This window comes from Sapajus apella, unplaced genomic scaffold (genome assembly GCF_009761245.1).
Source record: "Sapajus apella isolate SASKATOON/1434 unplaced genomic scaffold, GSC_monkey_1.0 scaffold49, whole genome shotgun sequence".
Taxonomy (NCBI): domain Eukaryota; kingdom Metazoa; phylum Chordata; class Mammalia; order Primates; family Cebidae; genus Sapajus; species Sapajus apella.
In genome coordinates, this window is record NW_022436989.1 from 14,215,627 (window position 1) to 14,228,978 (window position 13,352).

The 13,352-nt window shown below is 41.6% G+C and overlaps 1 protein-coding gene across 5 annotated transcripts in view; it reads left to right on the forward strand.

Moving 5' to 3' along the window:
* The window catches only part of PCNX2 (pecanex 2), a 291,183-nt gene that overhangs the window by 190,643 nt on the left and 87,188 nt on the right, over positions 1-13,352 (forward strand). For all 5 annotated transcript variants that reach the window (XM_032242324.1, XM_032242325.1, XM_032242328.1 and 2 more), the window contains one exon: positions 3,939-4,068. In XM_032242324.1, coding sequence (XP_032098215.1) covers positions 3,939-4,068 — 130 coding nt within the window. The remainder of the gene's footprint in view (positions 1-3,938; positions 4,069-13,352) is intronic.

Below are 13,352 nucleotides of genomic sequence, written 5' to 3' on the forward strand. Positions count from 1 at the left end.
AAAATTATATATGTATATTTGCAAAGCCTGAGCTCGTGCACCACCCTTTCCCTTTAGTGGCAATCATTTTCTGTAATGCCAGTAATGTCAGTTTTCCTAAACAGAGTCTTTTAAAACAAAAACAGTAAGGTTAAACATTGAGTTGATTTTTAGTCTCTTTCTGATGTGTTTCTAAAGTTTCCTGTCTAGAATTTAAAGCATGTTTATTAAATGAAAATGATTAGATCAATGCAAATTTGTTGTTGAGGACTGGTACCAAGCATTTAAAAATTGAAGTGATGATTCCTGATATCATAACTTTGGACTTGCATCTGTCTGTAGCATTTCTTGTTGATGTTTATGCCTTGTTAGGTGAGTTCAATAATACTAATTATTCCTTGGAGTTCCACAGCTGAATTAAGACTGTTCTGGGAACCATAATTTTCAAATACTTGCCCTATGTTCGTGTTGAGGGTTCACACAAGAGCATGTGGTACTTAGCACTTAATAAGTTCTAGAAGAATAAAAACAGCATTAGGATTTATCTCAGCTTGTGCACAGTGAGCATTAAATTTAAATATTTTCATGATGTGTAGATGGATTGTCTTACAAAAGGAAACTTTCTAGATGTAGATTTTATTGGGCATTTGGTGGTTCCATTTTGGAACACGCAGTGGATCCCCTTGTTTTGTTCCTAAACCTGTCCTTGTTAGTGACACCGACTTCCTCCCCTTCTGCTAAGATACAGAGCCTCAAATTGACATCCCTGGAGGCTGGCCACTGACAGGGTCTTTACCCTCTCCTCCTTACCCATGGACGCTCCTCATCCTTCATCAGTTGTAAAGGTAGATATTTGCTCCTTGGAGTCCAGCATCATGCTGTTCAGAATACAATGAAATAAATCGTTGAAAAACTGGATATACATGCCACCCAGACAAAGCTATTAAGTTATTAATTGTCAGCCCTGGATCTTGACTAATTTCAAAACGTTAATTATTTTATCACTCTGTTAAGAAGTTGTGGGCTCCATCTCAGCATCGAGAAAAGGCTAATTTGCTCTGTTTTGGAATTGAATTAGCTTTCAGGCCAGCAGCAGGGCACTGTCTGGTAAATTGCTTTTTCCAGCACTAGCATGTTTTCTCCCTCCATAGCCTCAGTTAGCTTCTGAGCTTGTAACCTCCGGGAAAGATGAGGATATTCACCCTTATAATGTGTGTAGAGACCATGCAAGACCATTGTCTTCTAATAATTAGACAGACTTAGCCAGATTCTTTCTAGTAAACCCAGAGATTGGGAGGGCTGCTTTCTATTTGGTGCATCCTTTTCAGCTTCTAATGATTTTTAAAAATCTTTTAATAACTGATGTTTTCATTTTAAGTATGCTTTTAAAGGAGTGATCATCTATCCCTTAGGTTAAGCCCCCAGCTATTTCTCTTAGAAAGAAATAAAGAGGGCTTTATGTGCCTACTCGTCTTAGGAGCTCTTCTTTCTTGGCACTGCCTTGCCAGTAGTAGTGACAGCCTTTCGTGTTTGCCCAGAGTGTGCCATAATTCTTTACTGATATTTCCCCAAAAAAAGATCCTCTCTATTCACTGCCATCCTCCCTCTAACCTGTGAAACGCCATTTCCTTTCCTACCATATTGAACTTGATTTTTAGCCTAGTGCTAGCTCTCTCACTTCTTGAATTTTAGATAATTGTTTCTGGCATTTTTTAAATGTACAATGTAATCTCTGGGGAAATCTTAGAATCAAAAACACAAGCCACATCATCCCCGCTTTTAATATGTGTAGAGACCATGCAGGACCACTGTCTTATAATTAGACAGACTTAGCCAGATTATCACATATTAGCACATCTGCCCAGCCCTGGCTCCACTTGATTTTGTCCTGGTTCCTCTGCAAGCCCCATCACACCCTCTGTCCCCTGATGTAGGGACTTCTCCTTCTTCCTTTCTTCTCAACACAGCCCCTCAGAAAACTCCACCTCTGACCTGACTCTGCTTTCTAGCATTTTTTCGATACCTTCACTCAGTTATACATTCCGTGCAATTCCCTTTTCTTCAGTGACAAGGAACATAATAGCTAATTTGTTGTGTTTTGTGGCAGAGTATTTAGGTATTTTCAGCTTTCAGAAGAGGAAACCGGTGGGTGATAATAGATATCACAGTAGCATATTGTTCTGTAGTTCTCCATTTGAACTTAGGTCAAAATAAAAAGAATTGGATTTAAATTGCAGCACAATAGAGAAATAGAGATCTTTTTGATACCTAAACAATTCAACATTGGAATGGATTATTAATGGAGGATGTGACATTTCACTCCTGAAAATGCTTGGGAGTAAATAGAAAGTCTAAAAAAAAAGTCACTCTTGAAGAAAAAAAAAATCATGTTTTTTGTTGTTGTTGTTTTGTTTTGTTTTTTTATATTTTGAGACAAGGTCTTACTCTGTTGCCCAGGCTAGAGTGCAGTGGTGCAATTCTAGCTCTCACCTCAGCCTCCCGTGTGGCTGGGACTACAAGTGTGTACCACCATGCCTGGCTGATTTTTTAAAATCTGATTTTAAATCTATGAAAATGTCTGTGAAAGTGTGGACAGCACAAGACTCACTTCCTTTTTTATATCTCACAGATAAATGGGGCTACTAGGGAATCCCTGCTCCCACCCCTACCCCTTTATCACATAACTTGTTTAAAGTTATGTTAAACCACTTAGAAGTCCAAGTTACTTCTATGCTCTTGAAAATGAAATGCAGAGTCTTCCTATCTATGCCAAACATTTCTTTTTCACTCTCTGCCAGAACTTTTTGAACATGAATTACAGAAATAAAACCCCCATTAGTGCAGCAGTGAGAGAGAGACAGTTCTCACTAACTTCCCAGCAGGAAGATCAGCCCTATTGGAGGTCAGATCAGATCTACAGTAGAATGATCCAAGCTCTAATACCCTAGGACCAGGAAGGATATGCATATTATAGGACCTGGGCAGTCCGGCTCTCCACTGACTTCTGCCCCATGGATTCTGGCCAGCAGTTCTCTCTTATGCTCCAACCACAGGCCCCACAGCACCTCTGCGCCACAGTGATGGTGAGTGATTGGCAACTGGGAGTCTCCAATGGTGGAGTGAGACCTGGAGGGCCCAGCTTGCTCAGAAAACTGTTGTTTCTGGCCACTCCCCACTAATCACCAAAGATTCACTGGGCTTAAGCCAAAAGCAGCAGACATGCTTAGTTTAATATTGACCAATTACCTCTTTGATCAAGCAAGGTATTTGAAATTGGTGCATACCAGTACATCAGAAACTTATATAAGGATGCCCAAAGAAGGAACTTGGCCCACAAAACACTTACTTCATGTGCATGTGTTTTTTGCTTAAAAACTAGATATGACTTGAATTGAGCCAATGGTGTTCAATATATGATATCTGTTTATCTGCATATCCATCTATCTAGATGTGTATCCTATCTATCTAGATAAATAGTTGGATAGATATTTCAAACAGAGGGAAAACATGATTTGAGAAAGAGATACTATCTTCCCAAACAATGCTGTTATTTATTTTCAACATGTATCATCTAATTTTAATTATTTACAATGCTACTTGATACTGTAGTAAATTTTTTACTACAGTACTCTAGTGTGTTTTGTTCAGCTAATAATCTTAGTAAAAAGAAACTGTTCTTTTCAGTCCTTAGATATTAAATCTTTGCCATGAATCCGACTAAGACCGCTGAGATTTTTATGAGAATCATTTGGTTTACATGGTGGTGAAATGAGACCTAGCAGGGTACTACTGAACGTTTTATATTTATAAATGTATACATAGAGAGATTAAGCATGTATCCTTTGTTCTTTCTTTGGTGGAAAAAAAAATGGCTTTAGTGAAAACTCATCAAAATGTGATATATTTAAAAAATATAGAAATGATATATATATTTTTTTGCCTTAACTCAACATTCTCAGATTCTGCCATGCTTTTCTTTCAGACGATTGCCACATCAATCTTTTCTACCCCACTGAGTCCATTCCTTGGGAGTGTCATTTTCATCACATCATATGTCAGGCCAGTGAAATTCTGGGAGAAAAGCTACAAGTAAGATCCTGAAATCAGTGCTCAATTGCTTTTCTCCAGTTTGTGCTTCAGAAGGCTTTTCTGCCTTCCTCTGTTAGAAGGCCTCTGGGTCCAGGCTTCCCTGTGCTGTGGGGCCAGTCCAAGCCTGTCTCTCTTGATGACTTCCTCAGTTCATTGACTCAGCTCTTGGGTCTCAGAGCTCTGGAAAGAACATGACTGATTTCAAATTAGCCAATGAATACTTGTCCAGGTTTCACCAGTTGTGAAGGAAAATGAGTTATCACTGCCAATTTGTAGTAGGTGACCTAGGGAAAGATTGTTTAACAAGCCATTGTTAATGTCCTTTGATATGCCAAGATGGCCCCTGGATGGCACATGTTTTTCCTCTCTGTAGCATCCCTTCGGGAGCATTCTAAATATATAGTCCTGTACAAGTGTGCAGTTATCATAGCTCTATGGAAAAGAGATGACCAATTTCTGAGTGCCAGAAAACTTCTGGCTTAAAAGTGAAGATGATTTCTTCACTTTTTCTTCTCTGTTTGGACCTGTCATAAATTTCCTTAAGCTATTAGTGATTGATGAAGTAGGAGTGTTATTCTTAAGGGTAAGCTAGAAGAGAGAAGTGATAGTTCACCAAGTAATTTTAAAGATCTCTTAGTGATTTGTCGGGGAAGGTCTTGAGAATAGCTAGCAGGGAAGGAAAGCATGTGTACCCCGAGGTCTTCAGCTAGGACGGAGACCTTTGGATTGCTCCATGTGTTGGTGTGGCTCTTCCATTTCAGTCCCCTCTGCCCTAATTTATTAGCCAGACTTGTGCCATTTATTCCTTTTTTTTTTTGAGACGGAGTCTCACTCTGTCTCCCAGGGTGGAGTGGAATGGTGTAATCTTGGCTCACAACTACCTCTGCCTCTGGGTGAAGCAATTCTCCTGCCTCAGCCTCTCAAGCAGCTGAGATCACAGGTGCCTGCCACCATGCCCGGCTAATTTTTGTATTTTTAGTAGAGACGAGTTTTCACCATCTTGGCAAGGCTGGTCTTGAACTCCTGATCCACCCGCCTCGGACTCCCACAGTGCTGGGATTACAGGCATGCTGTTTATTACTCTTAAATCCTAATGTTTTTTCCATAATTTGTTTACATTTTGCAGAAAACTAGCATTTTACAACGTGTGATTTATGTCTCAAAGAGGCCATCAAGTTAGAACTGTGGTTTCATGTTTCTCCTGAGAAGTCGTTTATAAAATGTACATCCTTCTGGTACAGGTGGTGTGGCTTAGGGATTAGAACACAGCCTGCCTGAGTTCATACACCTCATCTCTTCCACTTAACAGTGATCATTTCAGGTCTCCTTTTCCTTGTTTGTAAAATGGAAGTGAAATTCATAGACTTGCTGTGAGGAGGAAATGAATTAACATATGTAAAACACCAAGAACAGGGGCTGGTGCAGAGTAAGCACCACGTCAGCCTGGGCTAGGATGATTTTTCTCTGACTGCTCTGCAGAGAAGTTCCTGTCCCAGCTTGACCCATGCTAGTAGGTGTTTACCATGACCCAGGGATATCTTCTTCGGACAATCTCATGTTTAGGGGTGCCCTGGTGAAAACTAACCAAACCAGTGAGCCCTACTTCGGATCAGTGAGAAGTGGAAGGAGGTCCCTCAGGTTTCTGGCAGATTTCTTGTCTTCTAAGAGAGGTAGATTTTTGCAATAAAAGTAAAGTTGTCTTGAAATTCACACATCACAAGGCTGCCCTTTTGCATTGGTCTAAAGAGACATGCATATTTACAGAGCCAGTGAGTACAAGAAAATGATCAGAGTTGGCTTCTCTTTAATCTTTTTTAGGAGAAAAGAATTTGGGGACCTTTTTTGGAGCTCTGAAAGTCACACTTCTGGAAAGTGCAAATACTTGTAAATAAGAGGAGAGGCATTTTCTCATGCTTTCATCTAAACAGGGAAGGAAAGTGCAACATATTTAAACTTGGTCCTCAGTACAAAAGGTTTCTTTTTGTCTCCTATTCTCAGAGAGGGAATCAGTCTTTCTGGCATGGGAAGATTCAATGTAAAACACCTCTCAGTTGAATCAGAAAGGATTTTAAGTGTCCGGGGTGGAAAGGGGAATCTTTGTGTGGAGATTACACTGGAGGGAGGCATTCTAATACCTGCACTAAAGGAGTTACGTGTTTTGTTATTTAATCTCCACACTTCCAAAATTCAGCCATCCTTTTAGGGTGTTATGTTTGGCTCTGAATTGTCAGTTTATGTGGGTTGCTTAAACATGTGGGCTTCTAGAGCAAGATTTATGTTTATCTAGTCCCACAAAGAGCTGATTCTGCCGTGTTTGTTCTTTTCATCAGTAAATAACGTAGATATTAGCACTAGGTTCCCCGTATGTGTATATGGGTTGTCTACCTTGGATACCCTTCTCATGGGTATGTACAAGGATACCTGCCCTTTCCTAGGTTTTTCCGAAGGAGCCAAGTGGAAGAAATTTTCAATTCCACTGCAGGAGAGAGTTCTTGGTGCAAAACCCAGTCTGCTGAAGGTCTGTTGTTGCCTTTTGTGAAGGCATCAGAACACAGCATCCTCTGGTCCATCTGCTGAAAAGATCAGTGGATGGAAATCACGACAGTAGAGTGGTGGGTACCAGGAAAGGGAATGGCAGGAAATCTCATCTGGATCCTCACAAACACTCTGGAAAGCTCATTCTATCCATTTAAAACTTTTTTTTTGTTTCAAATCCTAATTCATGAGTTTTAGCGTTCTGGCTGGAGAGTTTATATGTGGCCATTCTGATTACCATCTTTTGGGTCTGATACAAAGGACCTGTCAGATAATGTAATTTACTCTGTTTAATTTTGTACTAGTTGTTCCGTCACTTTAAAAGGGCCTCCTGAAAAGACATTCTCGTCTGGAGCTCCAGTGAGCACATTTCCCACTGTGAACTGCCGCCACCAGCCTGGGTGTGTGTGTTGAAGGATACCTAGCAGTCCCCTCTCCTGGCTTCCCTTTTCTTTTCACCCCTGCTCCCTCACTTTCCAGTCCCTTGGTTTTTATTGCAGATCTTTGAAAGCTGACTTTTGTTTGTGCAGGTCTCTAATGAGAGCTACAGTGTAACAAAACCATTTTAATACTCTATGGAAATGGTAAGTAAATCACCAGTGACCTGATAACCATGGCTAGTTCCTTTTCTCCCCGAATTGGCCTGTCCTAAAACCTGCAGACTTCCTGTTCCCCGATTCTGTGCCTCACTGGGGCATATGACAAATGCGTCCCGTCTGCCTTTTTACCCTAGCCTCCTAACTAATCTGCTTGCTGCTCTCTGCTCACATATAGCTCTAGGATAGCTGTCCTAAAACACAGCTCTCAGTATGTCACTCTTCTCCTCAAAAGCCTGCAGTGGCTCATTGTGCTTGAGGAACAAGGAGAAATGCCATGTAGACCAGCCTTGTTCAATAGGAAGTTCTAGATGATGTTCTATGTCTGTGCTCTCCAGTATGGCAGGTACCAGCCACATAGGGCTACTAAGCACTTGAAATGTGGCCAGTCTGACCGAGGAACTAAATTTTATCCATTTACCTTTTTTTTTTTTTTTTTGAGATGGAATTTTGCTCTTGTTGCCCAGGCTGGAGTGAAATGGCGGGATCTCAGCTCACTGTAACCTTCACCTCCCAGGTTCAAGCGATTCTCCTGCCTTAGCCTCCTGAGTAGCTGGGATTACAGGCATGTGCCACCATGCCTGGCTAATTTTGTATTTTTAGTAGAGACGGGATTTCTCCATGTTGGTCGGGCTGGTCTTGAACTCCCAACCTCAGGTGATCTGCCCGCCTCAGCCTCCCAAAGTTCTGGGATTATAGGCATGAGCCACCGTGTCTGGCCAAATTCCATTTACGTTTAACTCACATATATTTAAATAACCACCTGTGATGAGAGGCTACCCTATTGGAAAGCACAGATAACAGACCCTTCTTTCTCTAACTTTCCAGCCCATCTCCTGCAACACTTTCCCACACATCACATACTGTGAATTTCCATTCCAAAACTTTCCTTGGATTGTACCCTTCATATAGAATGACCTTCCCTCCCTCAACCTCTTCCTTTTCTGTCTGTACCTAGTTGTCAAAGCCCAACTTAAATGGCAGCTCTGCCATGAAGTTGCCCTGATCACCCCAGTTAAAAATTATGTTTCCTAAATTCCTGTAACAGTTTACCTTTATGTTCTGGTTATCTATCACTTAATAACAAATCTCTGTAAACCTTAGTTTTTGTCTTAAAACAGCACACAATTTGTCATATCTCATGGCTTCTATGGGTCAGGAATTTGGGAATCGCTGAGCTGAGTGGTTGTGATTTGGGGTCCCTTGTAAAGGTAGTAACTGGAACTGAACTAGAGAATGGAACTGCTGGGGACTAACTGGACATCTTTCTCTCTTTTCGTGTATTCTCAAAACTTCTCCATGTGGTTTCTAGGTGAGTGATAGTTTCGGCTTCCTGAGAGCATGGTGGCCTCAAGGCTTCAGCATAAGTTTTCTAGTGAGTAAGGTATTAATAAAAGTTGCATTAATTTTTCTGGCCTAGCCTTAGAAGTTTTGCAGCATCGATTCTCTCTCATTCTGTTGTCTACAAGTAAGTCACTCACCCACCCAGATTCAAAGGAAGGGGAATTGTATTCTGCTTTTTGGTGGATACATGGTATGGTTCAAGAGTATTTGTAGGATGGAGAGGTATTGTAGCAGTCATGTTTGGAAAATAAATTTGCTACTATGGCAATCAGTAAATTCTACCCAGGATTGATATGGTCTATGTATTCCTTCAATTCTGAACTTGCTTATTTTTCATTTTTGTATGCCTATGTGGTCCTGCAAAAAGTAGGTATTCTGTAAGTATTTCTTAAGTGAATTAAGTCTAACAATATTATGTCAGAGGAAATGGAAATACCAGTCTGGCATCACTTTTGCTGGAGTGAGAACACTCACTGCTAGACTGATGTGGTCTTGACTAGTAAGATCTTTAAAATCTGTCTTGGGCTGGGCATTGTGGCTCATGCCTGTAATCCTAAAACTTTGTGAGGCCGAGGCAGGCAGATCACCTGAGGTCAGGAGATTAAGACCATCTTGGCCAACATGGTGAAACCCTAAAACCCATCTCTACTAAAAAATTACAAAAATTAGCCAGTCATGGTGGTGGGCACCTGTGATCTCAGCTACTGGGGAGGCTGAGGCAGGAGAATCCCTTGAACCCGGGAAGCAGAGGTTGAAGTGAGCTGAGGTCGCACCACTGTACTCTAGCCTGGTGACAGAGCGAGACTCCGTCTCCAAAAAAAAAAAAAAAAAAAAAAAATCTTGATGAACTCTGCCTAGCATCTTTATTTTAATTCCAGGCAACAACAGCAAATGCAGTATATAATAGTGCTTTGTGTTTATACATCCCCCTAATGTCAGAGGATTTTAGAAACACATTCTGATATTATGATTTATCATCCTGCTTTTTGTATATAAATAGTCACTAAATAACCAAACTTTGTCATTAAAATGAAACAAATGTTTAGGCCAGAAATTATATGACACGTGTGCCCAGTTATCTCAGCAACATCTTTGTTCTAAAGGAGTTGACTATTTTCAGCTTTCTAAAATAATGAAAACTCCCATTAACAGGGATTTTGTTTTGATGTGTCAAAAACCTTCTATAAAATGTAAAAAACATTAGTCCTACAATGCTAGATGAAAGGAAAATAAAGCTTTCATGATGGTTACATTTCTAGAATTCTATCCAGATTGATTTTAAAATGATATGTTGCTCTGGGTGTTACCCTTTACAACAGATGTGTAATAAGCATCATCTATGCGAGTGCACTGTGCTAGGCTTTCCCTATCAGGGATCACTCTGTGTGAATGGTCTGCAAAAGCATCAACTCTGCGTCTGTATCCTTGGACCTGCCTTGCTTGGTGAGAAGATAATTGGTTCCACCTAAATCTCAGCTCTTACTGAGGCAGCAGTAGAACATGAGAGAGCATGAGCCTTGAGGTAGGTCAAACCACAATTAAACTTCCAATACATATGCTTGGTTAGGTGTTTAGGAAATTACTTTGTCTGTGAGCCTCAGTTAACTCATCTGTAAAATGAGATGATTACTCCTCAGAAGTCATACATACCAAATGAGATATGGTTTGCTGTGGTAAATGTGTAGGTCATTTTTATGTACAATATACCCATCCTTATTCCTGACCCCATTTCATTTTCCTTTCCTAAATTTCTATCTTTTCTCATTCAGCTTTTAATTCAGTTGTAACTAGACATATATTACGTATATTATGTATCCCTGCAATCTACCCGAAGTCCTTTCTGAAATGGCAGAACGCAATCAAATCAAGAGAGGGAAGGACACATTTTGGATTGTGTACCATCATGTCCACAGCTAGCCTGCTGTGAGAAGCCCTGTAAATATTATTTTCCCCTTGAGGCACCATGTTTATTTTGATATCTTGGCTCTCGGTGAGAGCCCCAGTTCTGTTCTTCAAGCATCACAGTTGCCTTTGTGGAATAATAGCTCTCTAAGTCCCACCGTTTTGTGGTTCGTCTAACAACAGAATAAATGATACAAACATTTTAACTAGTCTTAGTGAGCTCTCGTGGATCTCACTGTGTTATTTTCCAGCACCTTATTGGTCTGTAATATAGACATGAGCGTAGCACAGACCCTTGGGAATTACGGTACCCCTCTGTGCTCTGGACCATCTAGCCTCTTCTCACTGCTGGTGGAACAGATCTTGTGCCTTGCTAGGCAGTCCCTTGTGAGTGTTGTTACAGCTGTGGGCTCTTCATTGAGTTGAATTTGCTCCTCGTGGTATCACCTGGATAAACCCTGCTGTTCCTACACCTGCTGCCGTTTACCTGTTTAGAGGCACTCTTCTTCCTTTGCCACCCTCTGTTTCAAGCTTAATGGTACAAACTGTTCCTCGTGTGAAATGGTCTAGACCTTGGGAATCCTAGTCAGCCTCATCCAAATGTTTACTGGGTTGCCCCTAACCCTCCCCACCTTCACCCCGCTTCTGGGGTGATCTAAGTGGTTCCCAGTAGAAGGACCTGTTACTTCTGCAAACCAGATGTCCTGCTCTCATTCATGCCTCTTAAAATCTAAAATGTCTCATTATTTTACAAAACATTTGTTGAGCTGAGCCTTCATCATCCTGATCTTATGTGTGAGTGTGGTTTACTGAAGACAGGAAGTTTACATTTCCTCTATCAACTCTCATCTTATTGGTTTTAACTCAACATTCCAGCCCGTAGAGGTCAGTTTCATTCATGTCATCTTTCATCCCTCCAGCCCTCTCAGTTTGGCAGAAGATGGGATTACCTGTCACCGTCTGACACATCATTCATGATTTGTTAATGATGGTGAACAGGATAGAGTCAGGGATGCCTGACTTGATCAGGCAATCAAAGAGAGAAGTTCTTAACTTCACAGTTTATTTTTTAACTTTTTCCATATGAATGTTGCTGAATGCTTTCTGTCCACTAAGCTGTTTTAAGAGTGACTTGTAAGATCTTTGCAAAGCACTGAGCTTCTTAAAAGGCAATTTTTTTCTTAAGTACAAAGTAGGCAGCTTATTCTGGCTTATGGGTTAATAGTACAATGCAGCCCTGTAATTAAAAGCTGCCCTTCCTTTAAAGTTATACCAGGGAGGGATTTACATATATTGACTTGCAGTTATATTATCCCATAATTTATTTGGGTATGTTTGCAAGGTGCCTGGATATACCATGACAAGGAACGCAACACTTTTTTATTTGTTCGATGCCCTGATTTTAGTTACTGCTAAGACAAATGTGATGAATCTTTTATCAGAAATCCGAAGTCTATTAGAGCTTTCAGACCCATACTTAGGAGTATGTTGGGCCCTGGACCTCTTATTCTTAGTGATAATAATCACAGTAGGAGGAGTGGAGCAGTAGTAGCAGCAGTAACAATGGCGATCCTCATCTTCTTATATTCATTGAACATCTGCTCATCTTCACTAAAACATTCATTTCAGTCCTGACATTCACTCTGGAAGCAGAGTTTCATTTTTCTCATTTGGCAGATTAGAGAAAAGAAACTCAAGGAAGTTAAAGAACTTGCCCAAGGTCACAGAACAAGTGAGCAGCTGAGCCAGGATATTAACCTAGAGCTGGTCTTATTCCAAGCCCTGAACACTTCCCATTATATCCTGAAGCCCCTCAGAGGTCACACACACACACACACACACACACACACACACACACACACACACACAGAGTCAGAGAATGCCAGTTAATGCATTTGCCCATGAGAGCGTTGGAAGGGAGGCACCACCACAAGAGCCCTGTGTGGTCAGAGAGGCCTGACTGGAAAGGAAAGCAGCTGCAGCTCAGAGCCCTGAGGCAGTGCTCAGAGTGGCAGGACAGGTCAGAACCACTGCAGGCCAGAACCAGTGCAGCTCACCAAGACTGTTGACCCACAGTGTGATGGTATTAGGAGGTGGGGCCTTCAGAATGTGATTAGATCATAAGAATGAAGCCCTTGGCCGGGCGCGGTGGCTCAAGCCTGTAATCCCAGCACTTTGGGAGGCCGAGGCAGGTGGATCACGAGGTCAAGAGATCGAGACCATCCTGGTCAACATGGTGAAACCCCATCTCTACTAAAAATACAAAAAAATTAGCTGGGCATGGTGGCACGTGCCTGTCATCCCAGCTACTCGGGAGGCTGAGGCAGGAGAATTGCCTGAACCCAGGAGGCGGAGGCTGCGGTGAGCCGAGATCGCACCATTGCACTCTAGCCTGGGTAATGAGCGAAATTCCGTCTCAAAAAAAAAAAAAAAAAAAAAAAAAAGAATGAAGCCCTTACGCACGGGATTAGTGCATGTCCTTATGAAAGGGTCCCCAGAGAGCTCTCTAGCCCCTTTTCCCTCCATGGGAGGATGCAATGAGAATTTGGCATTCTGCAACCTGGAAGAGGCCCTTAGTAGAACCTGAGCGTGCTGACACCCTGATCTCAGACTTCCAGAACTCTGAGCAACGTATTTCTGTTGTTTATAAGTCACCAGGTTTGCGGTATTTTTTAAATAGAGCCTGAAGTTCCTAAGACAAGGTGTGTGTGTGTGTGTGTGTGTGTGTGTGTGTGTGTGTGTGTATGTGTGCGTGTGTGTGTATGTGTGCATGTGCGCGCGCATGGGCGCTCACGCGCGCGCGCGTGTGTGTGTGTGTGTGTGTGTGTGTAAAACGACTTGTTTCAGCATTAACATGGTTTAGCTACTACAGGATCATGTTTGGGGAGACAGCAGGTCCTGAGATTG